Source organism: Erithacus rubecula (genome assembly GCF_903797595.1).
Source record: "Erithacus rubecula genome assembly, chromosome: 3".
NCBI classification, from domain to species: domain Eukaryota; kingdom Metazoa; phylum Chordata; class Aves; order Passeriformes; family Muscicapidae; genus Erithacus; species Erithacus rubecula.
Genome location: NC_136689.1, coordinates 79,825,438 through 79,848,134, shown reverse-complemented (window position 1 = coordinate 79,848,134; position 22,697 = coordinate 79,825,438). Strand labels below are relative to the sequence as shown.

The 22,697-nt window shown below is 53.8% G+C and overlaps 1 protein-coding gene across 1 annotated transcript in view; it reads right to left on the bottom strand.

Moving 5' to 3' along the window:
• The window catches only part of LOC306798956 (uncharacterized protein), a 30,288-nt gene extending 8,852 nt beyond the window's left edge, over positions 1–21,436 (bottom strand). The window contains 51 exon segments of the mRNA XM_079299363.1: positions 9–277; positions 363–501; positions 1,152–1,255; positions 1,384–1,482; positions 2,123–2,186; positions 2,309–2,591; positions 2,689–2,716; positions 2,881–3,037; positions 3,584–3,727; positions 4,215–4,560; positions 6,257–6,552; positions 7,666–7,800; positions 8,228–8,323; positions 8,751–9,026; positions 9,132–9,257; positions 9,461–9,664; positions 9,802–10,110; positions 10,193–10,317; positions 10,398–10,563; positions 10,793–10,976; positions 11,184–11,380; positions 11,645–11,763; positions 11,866–11,992; positions 12,082–12,471; positions 13,117–13,207; positions 13,300–13,445; positions 13,569–13,745; positions 14,114–14,356; positions 14,427–14,555; positions 14,662–14,788; positions 14,871–15,007; positions 15,200–15,323; positions 15,411–15,624; positions 15,627–15,732; positions 15,858–15,925; positions 16,009–16,318; positions 16,450–16,620; positions 16,785–16,934; positions 17,042–17,160; positions 17,245–17,383; positions 17,463–17,566; positions 17,655–17,753; positions 17,955–18,018; positions 18,142–18,240; positions 18,619–18,730; positions 18,957–18,984; positions 19,105–19,261; positions 19,681–19,824; positions 20,252–20,469; positions 21,085–21,142; positions 21,418–21,436. Coding sequence (XP_079155489.1) covers positions 9–277; positions 363–501; positions 1,152–1,255; positions 1,384–1,482; positions 2,123–2,186; positions 2,309–2,591; positions 2,689–2,716; positions 2,881–3,037; positions 3,584–3,727; positions 4,215–4,560; positions 6,257–6,552; positions 7,666–7,800; positions 8,228–8,323; positions 8,751–9,026; positions 9,132–9,257; positions 9,461–9,664; positions 9,802–10,110; positions 10,193–10,317; positions 10,398–10,563; positions 10,793–10,976; positions 11,184–11,380; positions 11,645–11,763; positions 11,866–11,992; positions 12,082–12,471; positions 13,117–13,207; positions 13,300–13,445; positions 13,569–13,745; positions 14,114–14,356; positions 14,427–14,555; positions 14,662–14,788; positions 14,871–15,007; positions 15,200–15,323; positions 15,411–15,624; positions 15,627–15,732; positions 15,858–15,925; positions 16,009–16,318; positions 16,450–16,620; positions 16,785–16,934; positions 17,042–17,160; positions 17,245–17,383; positions 17,463–17,566; positions 17,655–17,753; positions 17,955–18,018; positions 18,142–18,240; positions 18,619–18,730; positions 18,957–18,984; positions 19,105–19,261; positions 19,681–19,824; positions 20,252–20,452 — 7,842 coding nt within the window. The 5' untranslated portion in view covers positions 20,453–20,469; positions 21,085–21,142; positions 21,418–21,436.
• Positions 21,437–22,697: the final 1,261 nt, after the last annotated feature.

Sequence of the window (22,697 nt, the reverse complement as noted above, 5' to 3'; positions counted from 1 at the left end):
GTCCTCACATCAAAGATCTCAAATCCAGCGATGTCCAGCACACCAATGAAGTACTGCCTTGGCTGCTTGGTGTCCAGAGAGTTGTTGATCCTCACCACCATCCAGTTGAACATCTTCTCATATACAGCCTTGGCCAAGGCCCCAATGGAGTAGTACACCTGCTGGACATTCTGCCCCTTGGTGACATATTCATTGCCCACCTTCACCCGGGGGTGACACAACCCCTTGAGAAGGTCAGCTGAGTTCAGCCCCATCAAGTAGGCTGACTTATCAGCATCTGCAGAGTGTGAAGAAGAAGACATCCTGTCAGATTCTACCTAACCTGGTGACCCCAAGACCAATGTCATCCTGTACCCACTCACCTTCAGTACCATCTGGTTCTGCCTGCTCTTCCCGTTGTTTCTGCTTGAATTTCATGTTGCCAAAGTGCATGATGGCGCCCGTCAGCTTGTAGACACCAGCCTTTTCCTCAGCTGTGAAGCCCAGGACATCAAAAGCGCTCTGGGTGGTAGATAGAGGGGGGTGGGAGAGGGTCTTGCCATCAGCTGTGGTCATGCCTCTTTGCTGGCCACCATTTGTGTCCCTCTGCCCTTCCAGCTCATCAACTCCTTCATCCATCTGTGGACTCGTACACCCATTGATTCACCCATTATGGATTCACCCGTCCATCCATCTGAGGACTCATATTCCATGGATCTATCTGACCATCTATCCATGGATCCATCCATCCATCTGAGGACTATAGCGATCCAGTCACCTATCCATGGACTCTTCTAACCATGGATCCATCTGTCCATCCATCCATCCCTCCATGGGCTCATCCATTCACCATTAACTCCACCCATGCATCCATGTACTGTTTGAGGACTTGTTCACCCATGGACACATGTGTCCACCTAAGTACTCCCCCACCTGTTTTTATCTCCACCCACAACCTCCTCTACCCCCTGCCTCCTGTCCTACCTTCTGTCCCTCACCCCACATTATTCCACTCCATCAATCCACCATGTTCCACCCTTCGTCCTCCATCTCTCATCCTATGTTCCTTCTCTCCTCCACCCATCCATCTTCTACTATCTCAACCATCCACCTGGCACTTCACCTTCAATTCATCATGGGGATGTCTACATGCCCGCCCACCCACCACTTACGTCGGTTGCCAACAGCTCTTCAGAGTCATCGATGGAGGCTACAGTCACCTCTCCTTGGGAGACATAACTGTAGTCATAGGGGTTGTTCGTGATGAGAAGCATCTCTGCTCCGTGGGCCCAGGACAGAGAGAAAAACTGAGCATTTGCACTGGCTAAACAGCCCCAAATCATCCTCAACTGCCCCAGGAAGGAGCAGAGAAGTCAAAGACTCAGGGCCAAGCACCCTACTCACCCAGCAGCTCTGGCTTCTTGTTGGAGAGGATCTGGTAAAAGATGTGGTAGTTCCTCTCAGCCTTCAGCTGGAAAATGACACGGGACTTCTCCAGGAGGTCTGAGGTAGGTATGGAGAGAAGGAGGATGGAGGTTGGCATGAGGAGATGGATTGAGATATATGGAGAGATGGATGGTAGGATGAGGAGATGGAAAAGGAGGGGTATCTGGATGGTGAGGTGAGGAGATAGATGGAAGAAGAGAGGAAAATGGAAGGTCAAATGGATAATGGGATGAGATAATGGATCCATCAACCATGGAAACAGATGAAAGAATGGACATGGGTGGAGGGGAGGTAGACACAAGGAGATGGAGGGACAAAGAATTGGAGATGGAGAGTCAGGTGGATGGTGGGATAAGGAGATGGAGATGAAGAGGTGATGGGAGGGAGGGAGGGAGGGAGGGAGGGAGGGAGGGAGGGAGGGAGGGAGGGAGGGAGGGAGGGAGGGAGGGAGGGAGGGAGGGAGGGAGGGAGGGAGGGAGGGAGGGAGGGAGGGAGGGAGGGAGGGAGGGAGGGAGGGAGATATGTATGGATGAATGAAGTTCCTGGATGGATGGATCCAGTTCATGGGTGGATGTGGGAGTCCATACATGGATGAGTCCTAGGATGGATGAACAAATCCATGGATAGGTAAGTCCATGGATGGATGGATGAATGAATGACTGCAATACATCTTCAATTGGGCTCTCAACCCACTTACAGGTCTCAATATCAGCTGATGCCAACTTCCCAGTGGCCCCAAAATGGATCCGGATGAACTTCCCCTGGGAGATTAATGAAAGGAGGAGGAGGTGGCTGCATTCATGCAGCAGACCCTACACCACAGACCCTGTCCCACAAACTGCCCTACAGACCCTTCCTCACAGAACCCACCCCCATCACTCACAAATCGGGATGAGTTGTCATTTCGGAGGGTCTTGGCATTGCCGAAGGCCTCCAAAGCAGGGTTGGCCTGGATGATCTGGTCCTCCAAGGTGCCCTGGATGGGGTGGGACAATGTTGTGTGTGGACACCCCTGGGGTGCACTCTGTGCTAAAGGTACATGGACTGAGGCACTCACCTTGCTGCTATTGGTCACCTCCTTCTTGCGGTCGCCAATGGCAGCAATGCTGGCAAAGTATTGGATGACCCTCTTGGTGTTGACTGTCTTCCCCGCCCCAGATTCTCCACTTGGAGGGCAACAGTGAGAAATTGGATTACATCCTGGTGGGTCCTTCATCCCACCCCCACTGCTCTGGGAAAGGGCTGGACAAAGCAGGGTCTTACGTGATGAGGATGGACTGGTTCTCTCGGTCTGCCAAGAGAATAGAGGAGTCAGGTGGGATGAAGATGAAAACATGCTTGGGTTTGGGGTGAGGCTGAAGTTCTCCATCCTCACAGGTGAGAACCATTTCTAAGTCAGGAGTCATTCTTTGGAGTGGGGTCTTCTAGTTTGAGATCCTCTCAGGACATCCTTACCTGTCAGCATGCTCTGGTAGGCATTGTCAGAGATGGAAAAGATGTGGGGTGGAGCTTCACTCCTCTTCTTTCCCCGGTAGGCAGCCACCACCTCGGCATTGTAGACCGGCAACCACTTGTAGGGGTTGACAGTCACACAGAAGAGCCCCGAATAAGTCTGAAGAAAAGGGCAGGTGGGTCAGAGCCAGGAGGTGCCCCCCCATTAGGTGGGGACATCCTAAGTCTAGGTGGCCCAAGGGATGTGGTAATGGAATGTCGTGATTTTGGTTGTTCCAAAAGGGGCTGGAGAAGTGACATCTTGCGCCTGGATGGCACACAACATGCAGAGATGGGACATCTCAAGTGTCAGTGGCCCAAGTGACCCATCAATCGGGCTACTGAAGTAACATCTTGGATCTGGATGGCCAAAGGGGTCGAGGGATGCAACATCTCAGGTCTTGGTGGCTGAAGCAGTCTAAAAATGGGATATCTTGGCTCTGGGTGGCCCAAGGGAGCTGGAGAAGGGACAACAGGTTCTAGGTGTCCCAAAGCTCGTGAAAAGCCACACCAGGTTTTAGGTGGCCCACAGAGTCTCTGGAAGGCCATCTGATTCTAGGTATCCCAAGAGCTCTAGGGAAGGGTCACTAGTTTCTAACTACCCCATAGGTTGTGAGGAAAGCCCCGCCTAATTCCCAGTGCTCCAGGGGCTTGTGGAAAGGCTCACATAGATCAGCCAAGAGGCATAGCGCTCCTTGAGGTTGTAGAGGACAGCAGGCTCATGGAGGAAGGTCAGCATCGCCATGTCCTCGATCTTGTCAAATTTGGGGGGGTTCTGCTGGTGAATGTCAGCTTCCTTCACCGTCACCGTCTGGGGAGAATGAGGAGACATGGGGGGGGGGCTGGAAGTGTCCATGGTTTTGGGGGTACCTCATGGTGTAGGGGGGCTGCTCTGTTGGTAGGATTTCTCCCATGGGTTGGGAGGGGTCTCCTATGGGTTGGGGGGTATCCCCCATTAATTGTGAGTCTCCAATGGGTCAGGGCCCCCACCACTATCAGCCTCCTTTGTTTGCTCCCCCCACAAACCTTCGGTCCCTGCTCCCTCCTTATACCCATCCCCCATTAGTTTCATCCCACTTATCCCTCCATCCTTAACTCTTCACCCCCTTACTTCCACCAACCTCTCCCCCCCCATGATACCCAATCCCCCCTTCTTTTTCCCACCCCCTATGCCTTCACCTGCCCTCAACCCTTCCCACCCTTAACCCCTCTTTCCATTACCCCCTCACCCCCATTAGTCCTTTGCCCCCCATGGCCCTTGTCCCCCTCCCCTCATCCCCTATCCCGCAGCTGCCCACCTCTCCCAGCTCAGTCTGGACGGTGGCCTCCCCTCCTTGCCGCCCCGTCACCCGTCCCCGGACGAACTCCTCCCGGGGGTGGGGGACGAAGCACTCGCTGCGGGGGTCGAAGGGTCTGGTCTGCGCTGCCAGCCGCTCCCGCTCCCCCGGCCGCAGGAAGGGGGCTGCTGCTCCCAGCGCTGCCAGCACCGCGTCCGCCATCCTGCCCCACACAGACAAGGACCCGGCATCACCGGGGCTGCGCGGCTGCGGCCGCGGGCTCTCGCCCTTTATTTCATGGCCCCGCACATCCCCGTTGGCCAGAGCCCCTGTAGCCATGCCCAGACCCCTACGGCTGAGGCAGACACTAGAGCCAGACACAGCGCTTCGCAGCTGTGCACAGCCCCATGCATGGTCCCATAGATGTGCAGGGAGCCCGATATATATACCCTCTGCACACTCATGTATACATGCACTGCCCCACACACAGACTCCTGGAGTGATTCAGGGACTCCCTGCAGGGACCCCTACAGCCATTATAGGACCCTTAACAGTATCTCATAGTTGTGCATGGCCCCATGCACAGAATCCTATAGCCATTCAAGACCCCACGTATCAATCCCTATACAGTGCACAGACCTCCTGTAGCTGTAGGCAGATCCCTATAGTCATGCAGGGACCCCCAATAGCCATGCACAGCCCCATGTACAGACTCCTGCACTGATGCAGGCACCTCCACAACCAGGGACCTCCAACCCCTGGAGTGTTGCATGGATCCCTGCAACACAGTGATCCATAGAGGCACGCACACACCCCCATAGTGATTCAGGCATCCCTACAGTGATGCACAGAGACCCATGCATCAGGGTCCCCTATAAAAGTGCAGGGAACCTTGGAGTCCTGCACACCCCCATAGCAAAGTATGGATCCCCTGTATTGATGTGCAGATCCTATAGCAACACATAAAACCTACATCAGCATAGCTGCACCCCCCACTCCCAAAAGCACCCTCCCCCCCCCGCCATGCTGCCCCACAGCATCACCCTCACCTGGAGTCTGTGGATCTGGCAGGTAAGATGAAGGGAGCTGGAAGAACACGAGGAGGGTGAGTAGGACTACTCTCCATGCCCCCATAGACCCCTTTATACCCCATAGATCACTTTGCCACATAGACCCCATGAGCCCCATAGGCCTCCTGGGTGCCCCACAGACCATCAGTGTCCCCTGGATTGCTGTGCCCCCACAGATCTCTTTCCCCCACAGTTTCCCTCGGTACTTCTTAGGTCCTCTGTGCCTCATAATCCCATGTGCACCCCACAGGTCTCCACATCCCAGAGAACTCTTATGTGTCCCATAGGACCCCTGTGCCCCATATTCCCCACAGATTCCTGTGCCCCATAAATTCCCATATGTCCCATAACCCTTCTGTGTACCCCATAGCCCCCCATATCGTCCCTCATCCCTTCATATCCACATCCCACATTCCCACTACGTCCCCCACCCTCTCCTTCTCTGCCCCACACCGACACCTATGCCAGCCCTGCAGCCCCAAGGCCTTTATAGACCATCATGGGATGGGGAGGGGAGGAGCATTCCTGGGGAGGGGGTGGCTGATAAGGGAGAAGGAGGGGGGCACCTCCCCCCCCCCCCCGCTTCCCCAGCCACAAGGTGGCATCTCTCCAGAGACCCTGGCATCCAGGACCCACATATGGAATGATCTATGGGGCAGAGCTATAGGGGTGAGCGAGGGATATCCAGACCCCTTGTAGGGGTGGGATGAGGGGTGGGCTAGGGGTCCTGGATCCCTGGGGCTCTTATGTAGGAGGTGTCTATGGAGCCCAGGTGCCAGGGTGCCTTATGTGTGTGGGCAATCTATGGGGACCAGTATGCTTTGGTGGGGTTTGTTATGATTCTATGGGTCTCAGATGCCTGGGTTCTTTGTGCATGGAGGGGATCTATGGGGCTGGAATTCCAGGAACCCTTGTGAAGGGGGTGCCTATGGAGCCCGGAAGCCTGGGTCTCTGGCCAATGTCCTGGCACCCGCGGGCTGGTGACAGCTCTACCCTGCCAGGTCTATATTGGGACACGGCCGCAGAGTGGTGGGGGGGGAGATTGTTATCTCGTCCCCCCAGTGAGGCGCCGTGGGGCCGGCAGGGGTCTGAGGGACGGAGGGGGTCTGGCAGCAGTCCCCGAACACCATGTCCACTTTGTCATCAAGGAGGTGACAAGTGTTCCCGCGAGGTGACACATTCCCGCGGGCGGGGAGCTCCCCACCTCCCCATTGTGCCCCATAGATTCCTCCTCCCCTGTCCCACAGAGCATCCCCTCTGCCCCACAGAGCCCTTATAAAGCCCCATGACTGCTCCATAGAGCCACAGAGAGTCTCCACAGAGTCTTTTGAGACCCCATAGACCCCACACAGGGCCCCACAGAGACATTAGCCCACCCCTCCTCACCCGGGTTGGGCGGGGGTGGGGGGAGCCGCCGGGGTCCCCTGGGGTCCATCGAGTGGCGCCGCCAGGACCGGGAGAGATGGGGCGACAGATGGACGGGGGAAGGGAGGGTGACGGGGGAAGGGGGAGGGACAGAGGAGTTGGGGGGGAGGGACAGGCAGGACACAGAGGGACGGTGAAATAAAGAGAGCATACAGGGAGCAGGGGGACATGGAAGCGGTAGAAGGACTGTGGGAGCTGGAGGACACATGGCTGGTGGCCAAGAGGTGGTGGGGTGATGATGGAAAGTCCAGAGCAATTGAGGCACATGGAACAGAATGTCAGTGGGGCATGGGGGGGTTGTGGGACACGGTGTGAAGCGCCAGTGGCTAGGGGAACACTGAGGCCAGGACAGAGGGACGTACAGCAGAAGAAGGTGCAACCTCAGGAGCCAAGACATGCCCAAGGGTCCACTCAGCCTCTGCCCCTTATGTGGGGGTCCCAGATGCTCCCCCCCACCTCCTGAGGTCCCTCCGTCCCCAACCCCACATCTGACCCCAGATGTATCTCTCCCCCAACAGGGATCTGGGCTGATGTGGAGCAGGTTGAGGTTACAGAATGCCATGGAGCAGATGGAGATATATTGTGGGGCAGCTCAAGGTTGAGCTCATGGTTCACATCACTCTGCATTGTGGGTCTGGTTGCATTGTGCTATAGGGCACACTGTGCTGCACACTGGTTGGTGATCTTGTGTGGGCTACAGATCTCTTGCGGGTGCCCTGCCATGGGGACACCCCACCCTCCCAACACAAACACAGCCCCATAAAAACTGCTGCTGCTCAATGCTTTTTATTGACTGACCAAGGTTAGGGGGCTGGGAGTGAGGGCGGGCCACTTGGAGGTCCAGGGAATATTGCTGGGGATCCAAAGCTTCACTCTTCATTGAGCCCCTTCTGATGGAGAACGAGAAAAAGGGATCGTAAGCATGAGGAAGTTGTGGGGCAGCCATGGAGCAGCTGTACGGCAGGGGAAAGTCCCACCTTGGCTCCAATGTCGCGGCTCTTGGCCCGCAGCTTGTTGACCTGGGACTCGGCGATGTCAGCACGCTCCTCTGCTTCATCCAGCTCGTGCTGTGCCTTGCGGAACTTGGCCAGGTTGGAGTTGGCCTGCTCCTCCTGAGGGGGCAGGGACACCAGTGAGGCTCCCACACAGCTCTCTCTGGCCTCCTGCCACCCTGCCAGATATCCTATCCTATTTTCTTATTGCTCCATCTGGCCCACCATGGACCCACCGGTCTTTCCAGACATCCCATCTTCCAGCCACCCGCACATCTACTCAACAAACCATCCATCCATCCATCCGTCCATCCATCCATCCATCCATCCATCCATCCATCCATCCATCCATCCATCCATCCATCCATCCATCCTTCCCACCACCATCTCTACATCCCACCAACCAACACTTTCTCTTGACCTGCTCTCCTCACCCCCTGACACCCCCACCCCTTGACCACCCCAAAGTCCCCTGCTATTCCCCCCATCCTCTCCCACACCCCAGTCCCTCCTGGGGGTGGACCACAGATGTTCTTCTAGTGCTCACCGCCTCCTCTGCCTGTCGCTTGTAGGACTTGACTTTCATTTGGAGCTTGTCCACAAGGTCCTGGAGCCGGACCAGGTTCTTGCGGTCCTCTTCCGTCTGTGGGGTGAGTCACATGTAAGTCAGGACATGGGACATGACCCAACCTGCTCTTTGAATCACCACCAGAGCAATGAAGGTCAGGAGACAGTTAATGGTGTTCTTGGGGGTTGGAGTTCAACTGCGGGGCAGAAAGTGGGTTGTCTCCCATATGGAGCTTTCTGCTTGCCCATGATGAGGTCCCACCTGAGTTTCTAGAGCATGCAAAGACACTATGGATGCTGGGACACCAAGAGTGGCCTGGGTGGGTCATGACCCAGACAATATTCTGGATCCCACTACAATATCAGACATAGAAGCAGTGGGTAGTCTTGTTTACCCGTGTCTCTCTGGCCAGCAGGTCAGCCATGTTCTAACTCATGTGCAGCATGAGATATGTGGCCACAGGGAGATTGGATGGCCTCCAGCACCACCTCAGGCAACCCACCTGGTAGCTGAGCTCCTTGACACGACGCTCAGACTTGCGGAGACCCTTGACGCTTTCGGCATGGCGCTTCTGCTCAGCCTCCAGCTCATTCTCCAGCTCCCGTACACGAGCCTCCAGCTTCTGCAGCTGCTTCTTGCCTCCTTTCAGGGCCAACTGCTCAGCCTCATCCAGCCTCATCTGCAGGTCCTTGATGGTCTGCTCCATGTTCTTCTTCATCCGCTCCAGGTGGGCGCTGGTGTCCTGCTCCTTCTTCAGCTCCTCTGCCATCATGGCCGCCTGCACAAGGACACAAGTAAGCAGAGAAGGAGGAGGGCCAAAGCATGTTCTCCATCACCCTCCAGTGGAAGGTGTCCTAGATGTTGGTCCCACCATGGCACTCACATCAGTGATGGCTTTCTTGGCCTTCTCCTCAGCATTCCTGCACTCTTGGATGGCCTCTTCCACCTCTGTCTGCAGCTGGGAGATGTCAGCCTCCATCTTCTTCTTCTGGTTGATGAGGCTGGTGTTCTAGAGTTACAGGAGAGGATCTCAGGATGTGTCTGTTGAACTGCTGACCCATCCTTCTTCAACCCCTCCAGTACTTAATGCACCCCTACTCCCTGCCAACTCTGCAGGCTTAAAAGATCTGGAGGTCTTGGTAACTCAACCCATTAGAAGCCCATACATGGATGGAGGTGATCTCTCTCCTTTGAAGGTATGTGAGGTCTCACCTGTGAGTGGAGAAGCTGAACCCTCTCACTGGCCTCAATCAGCTCTTGCTCAGCCAACTTGCGGGCTCTCTCAGTCTGTTCCACCACTGCCCGCAGCTCCTCCAGCTCTGACTGGAGAAGGTTGTTTCTCCTCTCCACAATGGCAATATTCTCCTTCAGGTCCTCATTGACCCGTACCATGTCATCCAGCTGCAGTTGGGTGTCCTACAAAGTGGCATGGGGAAAGAGAGTGAATGGACATGGTGGGGAAGCAGGTCAAGGTCTACCTTTCAAGGTCCACTCTGGAGTGATGAGACCTACTAAATCTCAACATGTTTATGGAATAGAAGCCTGATTAGTACCTTGAGGCATCCCTGCAATGTCTTGACTTGCTTCTGAGCCTCAGCAGCCACGCGGTTGGCATGGCTGAGCTGGATCTCCATCTCATTGAGGTCTCCCTCCATCTTCTTCTTCAGCCTCAGGGCCTCGTTGCGGCTCCGGGTCTCGGCGTCCAGTGAGGTCTGCAGCGAGTCCACCACCCGCAGGTGGTTGCGCTTGGCCTGCTCCATCTCCTCGTCCTTCTCGGCCAGCTTGCGCTCATAGTCTGCCTTCACCTGGTTGAACTCCAGCTGGGCCCTCAGGATCTTTCCCTCCTCATGCTCCAGAGACGCCTGGTGGAGACAGAGAGAAATTAGAGGCCCACACAGAAGACTGGGACTAATTAGAGCTTCATGGGGATGCAATTTGGCTCACCTCAGCCTCTTCCAGTGCAGCCTGGAGCTCCAGTTTCTCGGCATCCAGCTGCTTCCGGACTTTCTCTAGTTCATGGATGGTCTTGTGGCTGCCACCCAGCTGCTCCGTCAGGTCCGAGATCTCCTCTGCACAGATGATAACCCATCAGATTTGGTGGAAGGTAGTGGAATACAAAAAGGTGGACAGGGAAGGACCACAGTCTCACCTTGGAGATTCTTGTTTTCCCTCTTCAGAGTTTCTAAATGATCAAGTGACTCCTCGTAAGCATTTTTCAGCTTGAAGAGCTCAGTGCTGAGAGATCTGGCCTCTTTCTGCGATGCTTCCAGCTCCACCTGTGACTCTTCAAATTTCTGCTTCCACTCAGACAAGATCTATGAGGACACCACCTGCTCAGCTGCTGCTATGCCATTGAAGATCATTTTTTCCATCTTCTTCCTTTCCCCAATACTCTCCTGAACGGGACTTAAAACTCTGCTAAAACATGGCCCTTGAAAATTGTTCAGCTTTCTTCTGGACTTCTGCATTTTTTGGATTCTTGGGACCCATATCTCTCTATCCCCTTCCCACCCCTCTCCTTCCACCATTTCTTGGTCTTCCCACCTTGTCGAAGTTTCTCTGCTTCTTGTCCAATGCAGCAGCTGCTGCATTTGACCTCTCCAGGTCTGCCATGAGATCTTCAATCTCGTTCTGCAGCCTGTGCTTGGTCTTCTCCAGGGAAGAACACTTAGCATTGACTGCCTCCACTGCTTCCTCAGCCTCCTGCAGCCGCTGGGCCAGCTTCTTCCTGCCATGGGAGAAAACCTGGCTGAGGTGACCCATGGATTAAATGGGTCAAGTCAAACCTTCTTCCACCCACTATTTGGCTGAAGCTCTGCTCTGGATCTCCGCTACCATCTCCAGATTCCTATAGATTCTCCAGGTCCTTGTACCGTGGAAGAGTCTGCACTCTGCCCTACCTCACAGACGCTCCCTTCATGGGGAGATGACTCACTTGGCCTCCTCCAGCTCCTCAGTGCGCTGGATGGCATCTGTCTCATACTTGGTCCTCCACTGTGCCACCTCAGAATTGGCCTTGGAGAGTGAGCGCTGGAGCTCAGCCTTGGCCTCTGTCTCCTCCTCATACTGCTCCCTGAGAAGGTCACAGTCATGCCGGGCTGACTGGAGGGCATGAGCCAGTGCATTCTTGGCCTGGGAGGGTAGAGAGTTTGAGGTGTGGAGAAGCTGGGTCCACATCAGCTTGAGATACATTGTCATGCTCCAACTCCAACAACTAGTTACCAATCAACCAACCCAACCCAACCTCCTTGTAAACCACCAACCCTACTGAACTTCTGAGGATCCTAAATTAATTTTCTGCTTTGAAGGCAGGCTCATAATCTGAATTCCAAACCAACTGCATCCTTGACACAGGATGTGTCTTTCAACCCTACTGACTCCCGAACAAGGCCCTACCTTGACTTCTTCCTCTAGCTGCCTCTTGAGGTCCTCCAGCTGTTGTGTGTAGGTGAGTTTCCCTCGTGTCATCTGGTTGATGAAGGCTTCTTTCTCCTCCAGCTGCCTGGAGAGCTCACCTGTTGGGTGGAATGGTGGATAATCATTTGCAAGAGATACCCCAAAGCCATTCCACTGGCCTAGAGTTAGGAAACTGTGTTAAGGAAGAGCAGGCCTTTCACCATTTTCTGTCTGGAGCTTGGCTCGTTGAGTTGTGAGGTCATTGACCATGCGTTGAGCTTCTTCGGACTTAGTCCGGTGCTCATTCATCTGATCTTCCATGGTGCGGCACATCTTTTCCAGGTTGGCCTACAAACAGGAAGGACAGGAAGATGAAAGGGAACCCGGAGAGGGCAGTGGAAGTGTTGTCCCTTCATGGCTGGAGATCTATTTCCTACCTTGGCCTTTATCAGTTGCTCCATGTTGGAGCCAACATCATCCAGCTCCAGCTTGAGCTCGCTCTTCTCCTTCTCCAGCTTCTGTTTGACACGCTGTAGGTTGTCAATCTGTTCGCTGAGCTCAGCCACACTGTCGGCGTGTTTCTTGCGCAGAGCAGCGGCCGTGGCCTCGTGCTGCAGCGTGGCCTCCTCCAGATCCCGCCGCATCTTCTGGAACTCTGCCTCCCGCTTCTTGTTGAGCTCGATCTGCACTGACGTGGCACCACCAGCCTCCTCCAGCCGCTCACTGATCTCCTCCAGCTCCCGTGACAGGTCTGAGCGCAGCTTCTCCACCTTGGCTCTGCCTGTCCGCTCCGCTTCCAGCTCCTCCTCCAGCTCCTCAATCCGCGCCTGTGCTCCAGGGATGAACGTGTTTTCAGCAGACTTGTTTTCACCCAACTTCTCCATTCAACTCAAGCAATTGAGCTGGAGAGTTCTTAAGTCTATTCAAGTCAACCCAGAAAACTGTAGACTGTTAAGCTCAACCCAGACAGTTGTAGACCCTTCACCTCAACCAGTCTCCATCCCATCCAGTTCTCTTCAAACTAGTCAAGATCTGAGCTCTCCAGATCAACCTGGCTATATTTGAAGACACTCCACCTTCTCAAATTACCTTGAGATCCTTCAACTCAACTGGTCTTGAGGACATTCAAGTCAACCAGACCTAGAGTTAACTGGATTAACAGTCAACTCAGCACTAACTTCTCTAAGGACATTGGAATTAATGTGATTCAACCCAGATCGTCTGCTCAGCTCAGATGATTCCACCTACTTTGAGCACTCCAAATATATTGATTCAGCTTAACCCCAACAAAAGCCAACCTGTCCAGTAGCCCATGAATCATTTCAAGACAATAAATGACAAAGAAGTTCTGGGACAAGGGATGTGCCAAGGGTGGCACACTGGTTTAGGTTCTTCTCAAAAAGATATGAAGAATATAATGGGGAGGACCAGTTCCTCCTTCTGCTTGACCCCCAAACTGAAGCCCACCTCACCTGAAGCTCTTTGAGCTTCTTCTGGAGCTGGGCTGCAACTGCTTGCTCGTCCTCAATTCTGGCATTGAGGGCATTGAGCTCAAAGTCTTTCCTAGGTGTGGGGAGAAACACCAGTAAGTCATTCTCCCAAGTGCTCAGCAGAGGTGTTATAGGCAAAGAATGAGCAAGTGTGTGGACCCTTACTTTTTCAGCCTCTCATCCAATTGTTGCTTGTCATTCTCCAGGTCCATTATATTCTCCTGAGCCAGCTTCAGATCACCTTCCAGCTTCCTTTTGGCTCGTTCCAGGTCCATCCGGACCTTCTTCTCCTGCTCCAATGAGCTCTCCAACTGCAAGTGAGGAGGAGACGTACCCATCAGTCCCCGCACACGCACACTCCAGAAGGACTTCCACTGGAGTTCATCCTCCAAGGAACCAGGTATGTGCCCATCATGGGAGTGGCCTATACTCACATCATCCACTTGCTGTTCCAGCTTGACTTTGGCCTTTGTCAGGGTGTTGACCTTGTCTTCCTCTGCTTGCAGGTCATCCAGTGCTTGCTGGTGAGATTCTTGCAGGGCCTTCTTCTCCTTTGTTAGCTTGACAATGATCTCATCCAGCCCAGCCATCTCCTCTGTGAGGTTCTTGACCTGCAGGAAGAGAAACATCAGGCCTCCAGCTTGGTACCAGACGTAGGACAAGAGACAGGAGGTTGTTCTTGCTCTTTGTGAAGCTGGGTATAAGTCAGGAGATGTAGGAAAACACAACCAGCCTTGGCTCTTGGTGATGCAGTCCAACCAGCCTTGGACCATCACAACCCAGCCCAAGGAGCTTTGGGTCTTCATGACCCAACTCATTCAGCCGTGAATTTGGCCACTCAAACAGTCTTGATTCTTGGCAACCCAACCCAACCCATTCCTACACAACCAGCCTTGGGTCTTCACCAGACTCTATGCACTTTGGCTTGAGTCAGCTCAATTCCCCACAATTTGAGGTCAAGACCTCTGCCCACCCTCACCTTGTTCTCAGTGGCGTGTTTCTCCTTTTCCACCTTGGCCAAAGACAATTCCAGGTCATCAATGTCCTTCTTCAGCTCTGAGCATTCATCCTCTAGCTTCCTCTTCTTTGCTGTCAACTCAGCATTCATCTCTTCCTCATCCTCCATCCTCTCAGTCATCTCCTTCACCTTGGCCTCCAGCTGTATCTTGTTCTTGATCAGCTGGTCACAGCGCTCCTCAGCATCAGCCAGGTTGTCTTGCTCCTGGAAGGTGTAAGCTCAGTTTGAGGTGACTGCAAAAGAAGCATAGGGCCAGGACATCTAGATCACTCACAGCCTGCACTTGGAGCTGAAGGTCATTCTTTTCCTGCAGCATGGAGACCATCTTCTCCTCCAGCTCCTTCCGCCGGGCTTCTGACTTCTCTAAGGCCTCTTTCAGACGCCCAAACTCTTCCTTCATGTTCTGTGGGAGGTACAAAGGTGCCATGTAAATCTCATTTCTTCATTTTTGTCCTCACACACCACTTCCTTTCCATCCACCTCCTTCCCTACCCATGGCCCTGTCCTACCTGCATCTCTTTCTCTGTCTCAGCACTCTTCAACAAGGGCTTGATCTTGAAGTAGAGCTTCATCCAAGGCCAGTTCTTCACCCCCATGAAGGCCCTGATGTTCCACTGGATCACCAACAATGAGTCCCTGGAGAAGCCGCAACAAGATGTTGGTCACCAGGAGCTTCCACTCAACATGGATGCAAAACCATCTCCATCTCACTGCCTACCTGCGCTCTAGGATCTTCTTGAACTCCTGGCGGGACAGGAAACCACGGACTTGGGCTTGCAAGCGGGTCATGATCCGGGCCAGGCGCTCATCCCTCATCTCCTCCAGCAGCCCCAGCAGCCCAGCCTTGAAGAAGACCTTTGAGGAGAGATGAAGATAAGTGCTGCTGGGATTTGGAGGTCTGGAAGAGAGATTGGTGGTGGTACGGATGGAGGGAGCTCAGATGGGCAGGTAGATAAAAGACATGATGAGACCATAGAATCTATCTGGTCCCACCATAAAAACCTTGTGGATAGTGGGACCACCAGAACTGAGACCAAGTAACCTCACCTTGGTGTGTCCAAATTTGTACTGGTTGTGGTCAATATCAAGGGATCCCAGGAGCTTCTCAGCACCCTTGCGACTGTCAATGAACTGCCCCTCAGGGATGGCAGCAGGGTTCAGGATGCGGTACCTGGTGACCAGAGAGGACAGGAAACCTCTGAAATCTGCCCCAGTGGGATTGTCCACCTCATTCCCACATTTTCTCCTCTGTGCCTACCGCTGGCGGAAGTCCCCATAGAGGATGCGGTTGGGGAAGCCCTTGCGGCAGATGCGGATGCCTTCTAGCACTCCATTGCAGCGGAGCTGATGCATTACCAGGGGGTTGTTCATCACACCTGATGGGTCATAAATACCAAAGAGTGAAGGCCTGCCCCACAGCAGTGCTCCCCACCACCACCTTTGGCCAGTGCCTAGCACTGTCCTCTGGATCAATCCTCAGGGACTGGCTCACCAGGAGACTTGGTCTCATTGGGGATGATACAGCGGACGAAATGTGGATGGGTAGACCGCAGGTTGGTCATCAACTTGTTGAGATTCTCCTGAAAGATGAAAGATGGATGAAGGGAATGAAGACACCCCTCCATCCTGTCCCACCCAGGGTCATCCCTTGATGTTTTCCATGCCCATACTCCCTGGGGTCCACCAATAGCCCTTGAACACTCACCCGATGCAGGGCAGAGACAGTTTGGAAGGAAGAACCTTTCTTCTTAGCTCCTTTCCCCTTCTCCACAGCTGTTGAAGAAGAAGAATGGATAAGTTAAGACAGGGACAGTGTGGGAAGAACTCCAGATGCTGAGAAAGGGCGTTCCTCTTACGTGCATCAGCCCCAGCATAGTTGGCAAAGAGGTTGGCCAAGAGCTTCAGGGCTGATTTCTGGTAGAGCCCCACCACTGTCTCGTTGAGGGGGTCCTTGTTCTTCTGAAGCCACCCAATGATGTTGTAGTCTACTGTGCCAGCATAGTGGACAAGGGCAAAGTGGGCCTCTTGCTTCCCCTTGATGTTCCGTGGCTTCCCAAAGTTGGCCGACTTGCCCAGGTGATTATCAAAGAGCTTGGCCTTGAAGGTCATGTCCGTGGCCTTGGGAAACATGCACTCCTCCTCCAGGATGGACATGATCCCCATGGGCTAGGAAGAGAACACCTTGTTGGCTACAGTGAACACCAAGTACAGCCCAGCTGGCCAACTTTGGGGTTCCTGCCAAGCTGCAACTGAAAGGGCCATTCCCCAGCCTCTTAAGGCCCTAAGGGAGGGGATACCTTCTCAATGAGGTCAATGCAGGCTTGGAGGTCCATGCCAAAGTCAATGAACTCCCACTCAATGCCCTCCTTCTTGTATTCCTCCTGCTCCAGCACGAACATGTGGTGGTTGAAAAACTGTTGCAGTTTCTCATTGGTGAAATTGATGCAGAGCTGCTCGAAGCTGTTGAACTGGGGAAGGAGAGAGCTGATGGTCAGTGGGGTCAACAGAATAACCAATATGTTTAGTGGTGTCAACCTCAGTCCCAGCTGGGGAACATAAGGTCATCTGACCATCCAGTAGGATTAAGTCTGCACACAAAGGGGTCAACACAACACAGTCAAGCACGGCTTACATCAAAGATTTCAAAGCCAGCAATGTCCAGCACACCAATGAAGTATTGCCGTGGCTGCTTGGTCTCCAGTGAATTGTTGATCCTGGTCACCATCCAGTTAAACATTTTCTCATACACGGCTTTGGCCAAGGCTCCGACAGCATAAATCACCTAGAAGAGGGACACCCCACCAATGAGAGGGTGTCTTGCTGTCCTCCTTGCCAGAGATGGCACAATGTGACCCCAAAACAAGGACATTTTGGGGATGTCCTACTCACCTGCTGGACATTCTGCCCCTTGGTGACATACTCATTGCCCACCTTGACCCGAGGGTGGCACAACCCCTTGAGAAGATCAGCTGAGTTCAGCCCCATTAGGTAAGCTGACTTGTCTGCCTCTGAGGATGAAGAAGAGAAAATATGAGCCTGGAAGGATAATGGAGTTCACCCCAGTTTCCACCTCAACCTTGGTTGGACCCAACCTTCTGTGCCATCTGGTTCTGCTTGCTCTTCCCGTTGTTTCTGCTTGAACTTCATGTTGCCAAAGTGCATGATGGCTCCTGTCAGTTTATAGATGGAGTTTTTCTCCTCTGGGGTGAAGCCCAGGACATCAAAGGCACTCTGTATGGCAAAAATATGTTCAAGATCTTGTCCAGCCAAGAGAGACACATACACACTGCCAGATGGCCTCCCATCTCACATCTGTGGCCAGGAGCTCCTCTGCATCATCAATGGATGGAACTGTGGTCTCTCCTTGGGAGATGAAGGCATAGTCATAGGGGTTGTTGGTCACCAGCATCATGTCTGAAAGGAGAAAAAGGGGTTGGAAAAGGCAGGTCCCAAAAGGGGTGTGGGATCAGGTATTTGCAGGTAGGTTAAGAGCATGGCTCACCCAGCAGCTCTGGCTTCTTATTGGAGAGGATCTGGTAGTAAATGTGATAGTTTCTTTCAGCCTTTAGCTGGAAGATGACACGGGACTTCTCCAGGAGGTCTAGGGTGGGGATGAAGAGAGGATGAGTGCAAGTTAGGATGAGGAGATAGAGGGTCAGATGGATGAACGGAGGGAAACTTGAGGATGTGGAAGAGTAGATGGATGATAGTACGAGGAGAAGGATGGACAGGTGGATGTAGAGACAAAGGGAGAGATGGTAGATAACAAGGTGTCCTCTCATGAAGTCCTCAACCTACTTACAGGTCTCAATATCAGCTGATGCCAACTTTCCAGTGGCCCCGAAATGGATCCGGATGAACTTCCCCTGGAAGAGTAGTAGAAGGAGGTGGAGGTGGTCATCTTCTCCCAGAACACCCCAACCCACAGATTCTTCCCACAGACTCCACCCCACAGACTCTTCCTCACAGACTCCATCCCCAGCACTCACAAATCGGGATGAGTTGTCATTCCGGACAGTTTTGGCATTGCCAAAGGCCTCCAAGGCAGGGTTGGCCTGGATGATCTGGTCCTCCAGGGTGCCCTGGACAGAGTGAAACTGTGTTGGGGGGGTTCTCACAGTGAGGGGCAGGGGATGTAGGGTACGAGGTTGAAATGGATAGATGAGAGAACACAGCGGTCCATGAAGGTTTGTGTGGGTGGTTGGGTTGATGGACAGAGATGTGGGTTGATTCCATGGGTGGATAGAGGGCTGGTTAGTTGGTTTATGGGGATGGGACAGATGAATGGAAGGTTGGATAGATGGTTGGTTGGTTGGTTGGTTGGTTTGTTGGTTGGATGATTGGTTGGATTTTTGAGTGTTTGGTTGGGTAATTGTTTGGGTGGTTGATTGTGTCATTGGTTGGACAGACAGGCAGCAGCATGTTGGCCACACCCCAGGGAGTTATCCCCCACTCACTGCCCTTACCTTGCCCGGGGCCCCCGCCTCCTTCTTGCCACGGTCGCCAATGGCAGCAATGACAGCAAAGTACTGGATGACCCTCTTGGTGTTCACTGTCTTCCCCGCCCCGGATTCTCCACTGAAGGTAGCCAAGGAGAGCAGTGGTTGGATAGTGGTGCTATGGTGCTGGGGGTGGGGACTCACTGGGGAGGGATGGATAATGGACCTCCACAGACAAGTCCATGTAGTGATAAAGGGTTGGCCAGTGGGCATGACTTCAAGGGGAGAGGGGAGGGGCTCTGTGCCAGGTGAGGGGGACTTAGCTGTGAGCAACACTAAGACAGTTTACAGATGAGACCACTCACGTGATGAGGATGGATTGGTTCTCCCGATCTGGTGGGAGGAGGAGAAGAAACATGAGGTTTTGAAGCCCACCTTGGCTCTGCCCCACATACTCTGCTCCCCAAAAAGGATCAGGGAATATGGTTATGGGTCCCTGCAGAAGGTCCCTACCTGTCAGCATGTTCTGGTAGGCATTGTCAGAGATGGAGAAGATGTGGGGTGGAGCTTCACTCCTCTTCTTTCCCCGGTAGGCAGCCACCACCTCGGCATTGTAGACAGGCAACCACTTGTAGGGGTTGACAGTCACGCAGAAGAGCCCTGAATAAGTCTGAAGAAAAGGACAGGTGGGTCCAAGTCAGGAGATACCAGCCACCCCACCAGCTGGTCCAAGGGGTCTGCAGAAGTGACCTCTTGATTCTAGGCGATATCTTGGATTTAGATGACCCCTGTGGTCTGGAGATGGGACATCTTGGGTGTGGGGGACCAAAGAGTTCTGGAGAGGATGTCCCAGTTCTGGGTGGCCTATGTGATCTGGAGAAGTGACATCCTGTTTTTGAGTGGCCCAAAGGGTCTGGGATATCTTGGATATAGGTGCCTTAAGAGGTGTGAAGAAGGATCATCCCAGTTATGGGTAGACCATGAGATCTGGAGAAGGGACATCTTACATCTATGTGGTCCAAGGGGTCTATAGAAGGGGTGTCTGATCTCTGCATGGGGTCTGAAGAACCTCATGGGCTCCCAACTCACATAGATCATCCAAGATGCGTAGCGGTCCTTGAGGTTGTAGAGGACGGCGGGCTCATGTAGGAAAGTCAGCATGGCCATGTCCTCGATCTTGTCAAACTTGGGGGGGTTCTGCTGCATGATCTGGTCCTCCTTGACCGTCACTGTCTGCTCAAGGTAAGGAAGACCCCATGGAACAGGAACATAGGGCAAGGAGTTGCCCCAGTTGTTCCCTCCCAAAGGGTTGGGACCTGGGAATCTCAGTGTTCCCTTAACAGCCAGAGGAGGTCTAGGTGTCCCTCAAGTGATAGAGAAGATGTTTTGGGGTCTGAGTGTCTCTGGGGTAATAGAGGAGGTTGGGTGGGGTCTAGCTGTACAATGGATTCTGGGAAAGGTGGATCAGGGTCTAGATATTTCCTGGGTTCTAGAGAAGATGATGTAGAATCTGAGCATCCAGTACGTGCTGGAGAAGGCATGTTAGGGTCTAGATGTTTCTTGGGTTCTAGAGAAGGTGGGTTGGGTTCTTTGTGTTCCGTGTGGAATAGAGTTGCTATTTTGAGGTTCTGGTGTCCCATGTGTGAATGGAGTCCCCCACCTTGCCATGTTCGGTCTCAGCAGTGATCTTGGAGCCCTCACGGCTGACAATGGTAGCCTTGACATATTCCTCCTTTTCATCAGGGACGAAGATGTCCTTCTTCAGGTCGAAGGGGCGGGTCTGGGCAGCCAACCGTTCCTTCTCCGACTTGCGGAGATAGGGGGCGGCCTCCCCAAATTCGGCCATCTCCACGTCAGGCATGGTGCCACTGGAAAGGGCTGGGTGGGGTAGGAGGGATCAGACCTCCAAGTGCTGCCAGTTCCTCCCAGTTGACCCTATTGCAGCTCTTTCCCTGGTGAACCCATCATTTCCTGTTCTTCTCCACATCCACCACTTCCTCCTGGTCAACCCAACTCACTCATTCCTCCCCAGTGCTCCCAGTTTCTCTTCAATGCTCCCACTCCTCCCAGCTGGCCCATCCCAAGTCCATCGTCAGTGCTTCCATCATCTAGAGTTCCCTCCCAGTGCTTTCAGTTCCTCTCCACTGCTCCTGGTCAGCCCCATCCAAAATCCATCTCATGGATTGGTGATCTCATCTTCTCCAGTGCTCCCAGATCCTTTCCAGTGCTCCTAGTTCCTGCCAGTTGTCCTCATCTCCATCCCAAGTCCCTTCTTGGAAGTCTCTATGCCCCCCACAGTGCTCCCTGCTCTTTGCAGTGCCTCATACTGCTTGCCTTTTATCCCACCCCAGCACCTCCCAGCCCCCCAGTACCCCCCAATCCCTCCCATCCTTCCCAGTTACCCTACACACCCTTCCAGTATCATCCCACACCCTCCCAGTCACCCCCAGTCTCCCCAGACACCCCTCAGTTCCTTCCACTACTCATCCCCACCTCTCTCTGTGTTCTCCAAGTCAGGGGATGACAGTGCAGACTCAGGGCGGTTCTGGTCCTGCTTCGGGACACAATACACCCCCCACAGTATGTCCCAGTATGTCCCAGTATATCTCCATATGTCCAATTACATCCCAGCATCCCTTCCCAGCCCCACCAGTACTTCTCCAGTACAACACCGCACAGACACACACACACACACACACAGAGAATACTGATCAGTAAGTCCCAGTATCCCTCTAGGATTTACCCAGTACCCCCCCTCCTCCCCCAGTATCACTCCAGTCCCTCCCAGTTACCACATAAATTCTCCCAGCATCATCCCAGTCCCACCCTGTTTCCCCACAGATGCTCCCAGTATCATCCCAGTCTCCCACAAAGACCCTCCCAGTTCCTTCCTAGATCCTCCCAGTCCCTCCCAGTCCCTCCCAGTTCCCCCATAGACCCTCCCAGTATAATCCCAGTCCCTCCCAGTTCCCCCATAGACCCTCCCAGTTCTCCTATAGACCCTCCCAGTCCCTCCCAGTTCACCCATAGACCCTCCCAGTTCCATCCCAGTTCCTCCCTGTTCTTTCCCAGTCCCTTTCAATTGCCCCCAGTTCCCCCATAACCCCCTCCCAGACCCTCACAGTGCTCCAAGTGCCCCCTGCCCCACCTGCCCCTGGGTCTGCAGGCGCTGGCTGGGGGACCCCCCTTATATCCCCCCCTCCCCCCTGCAGCTGCGTCACCAGGAGGGGGGGGCACAGACAGACGGCTGACCTCAAGGCCACCTTACTGCCCTATAGGGACACGGTGACCCCTATGGATCTACAGTACACTCCCAAATCCACAAGGCCCTCCCTCTGCTCTGTAGTCCTATAGGATCTTCACCTCCCCATAGGGTTCAGTGACCCCTATGGAACTATAAAGCTCCACTAGCCCCATGGGACTTATTTCACACTCACATGGACCCTATAGCTCCCCCCTACCTCACAGGACCTACTTCAAGCTCCATAGGACTCCCCGAGCCCCACAGGGCATCACTCCAGCCCTATAGGACATGCATCAAACCCTTCTCAGCCCCACAGAATTCCCATTACTTTCTTTCAGTAGGACCCCTGTAAGTGCACACAGACACATAGAACCCACTCCCAGACACCCCTCCCCAGTCCCATGGTCCTATAGGACCCACGTGCAGCCCCATGGGACCTCTAAATATTTCCCTGTAGGACCCTCATAGTTTTCCCCCCTTACCACAGGCTATTCCTGGCCCTATAGACCTTCCATATAACCCACTGCTAGCCTCATAGAATTCTCACAAGGCTCCCCCAGACCCATAGGATCCCTCAGACCTACAGAATACCCCACTCTCAGCCCCTACAGGGGCCCCCTCTAGCTCCCCTTCCCCTCCACCCCCCCAGTTTATTACGGGATAGATGAGGCAAGCCAAAAGACTCGCCTGAATGCCTGGGTCCCCCTGGGGTGGGGGAGGGGACAGACAGACAAAGGACAGGTGTGACCCCCCTTCCCCCTCCAAGGGAACTCAGGCATTTGTGCCCCTCCTCCTATCCCTTTGTTCCCTCTCCCTCCCCTCCCAATGGGATATTTTTGGGACATCCCCCCCCCCACAACCC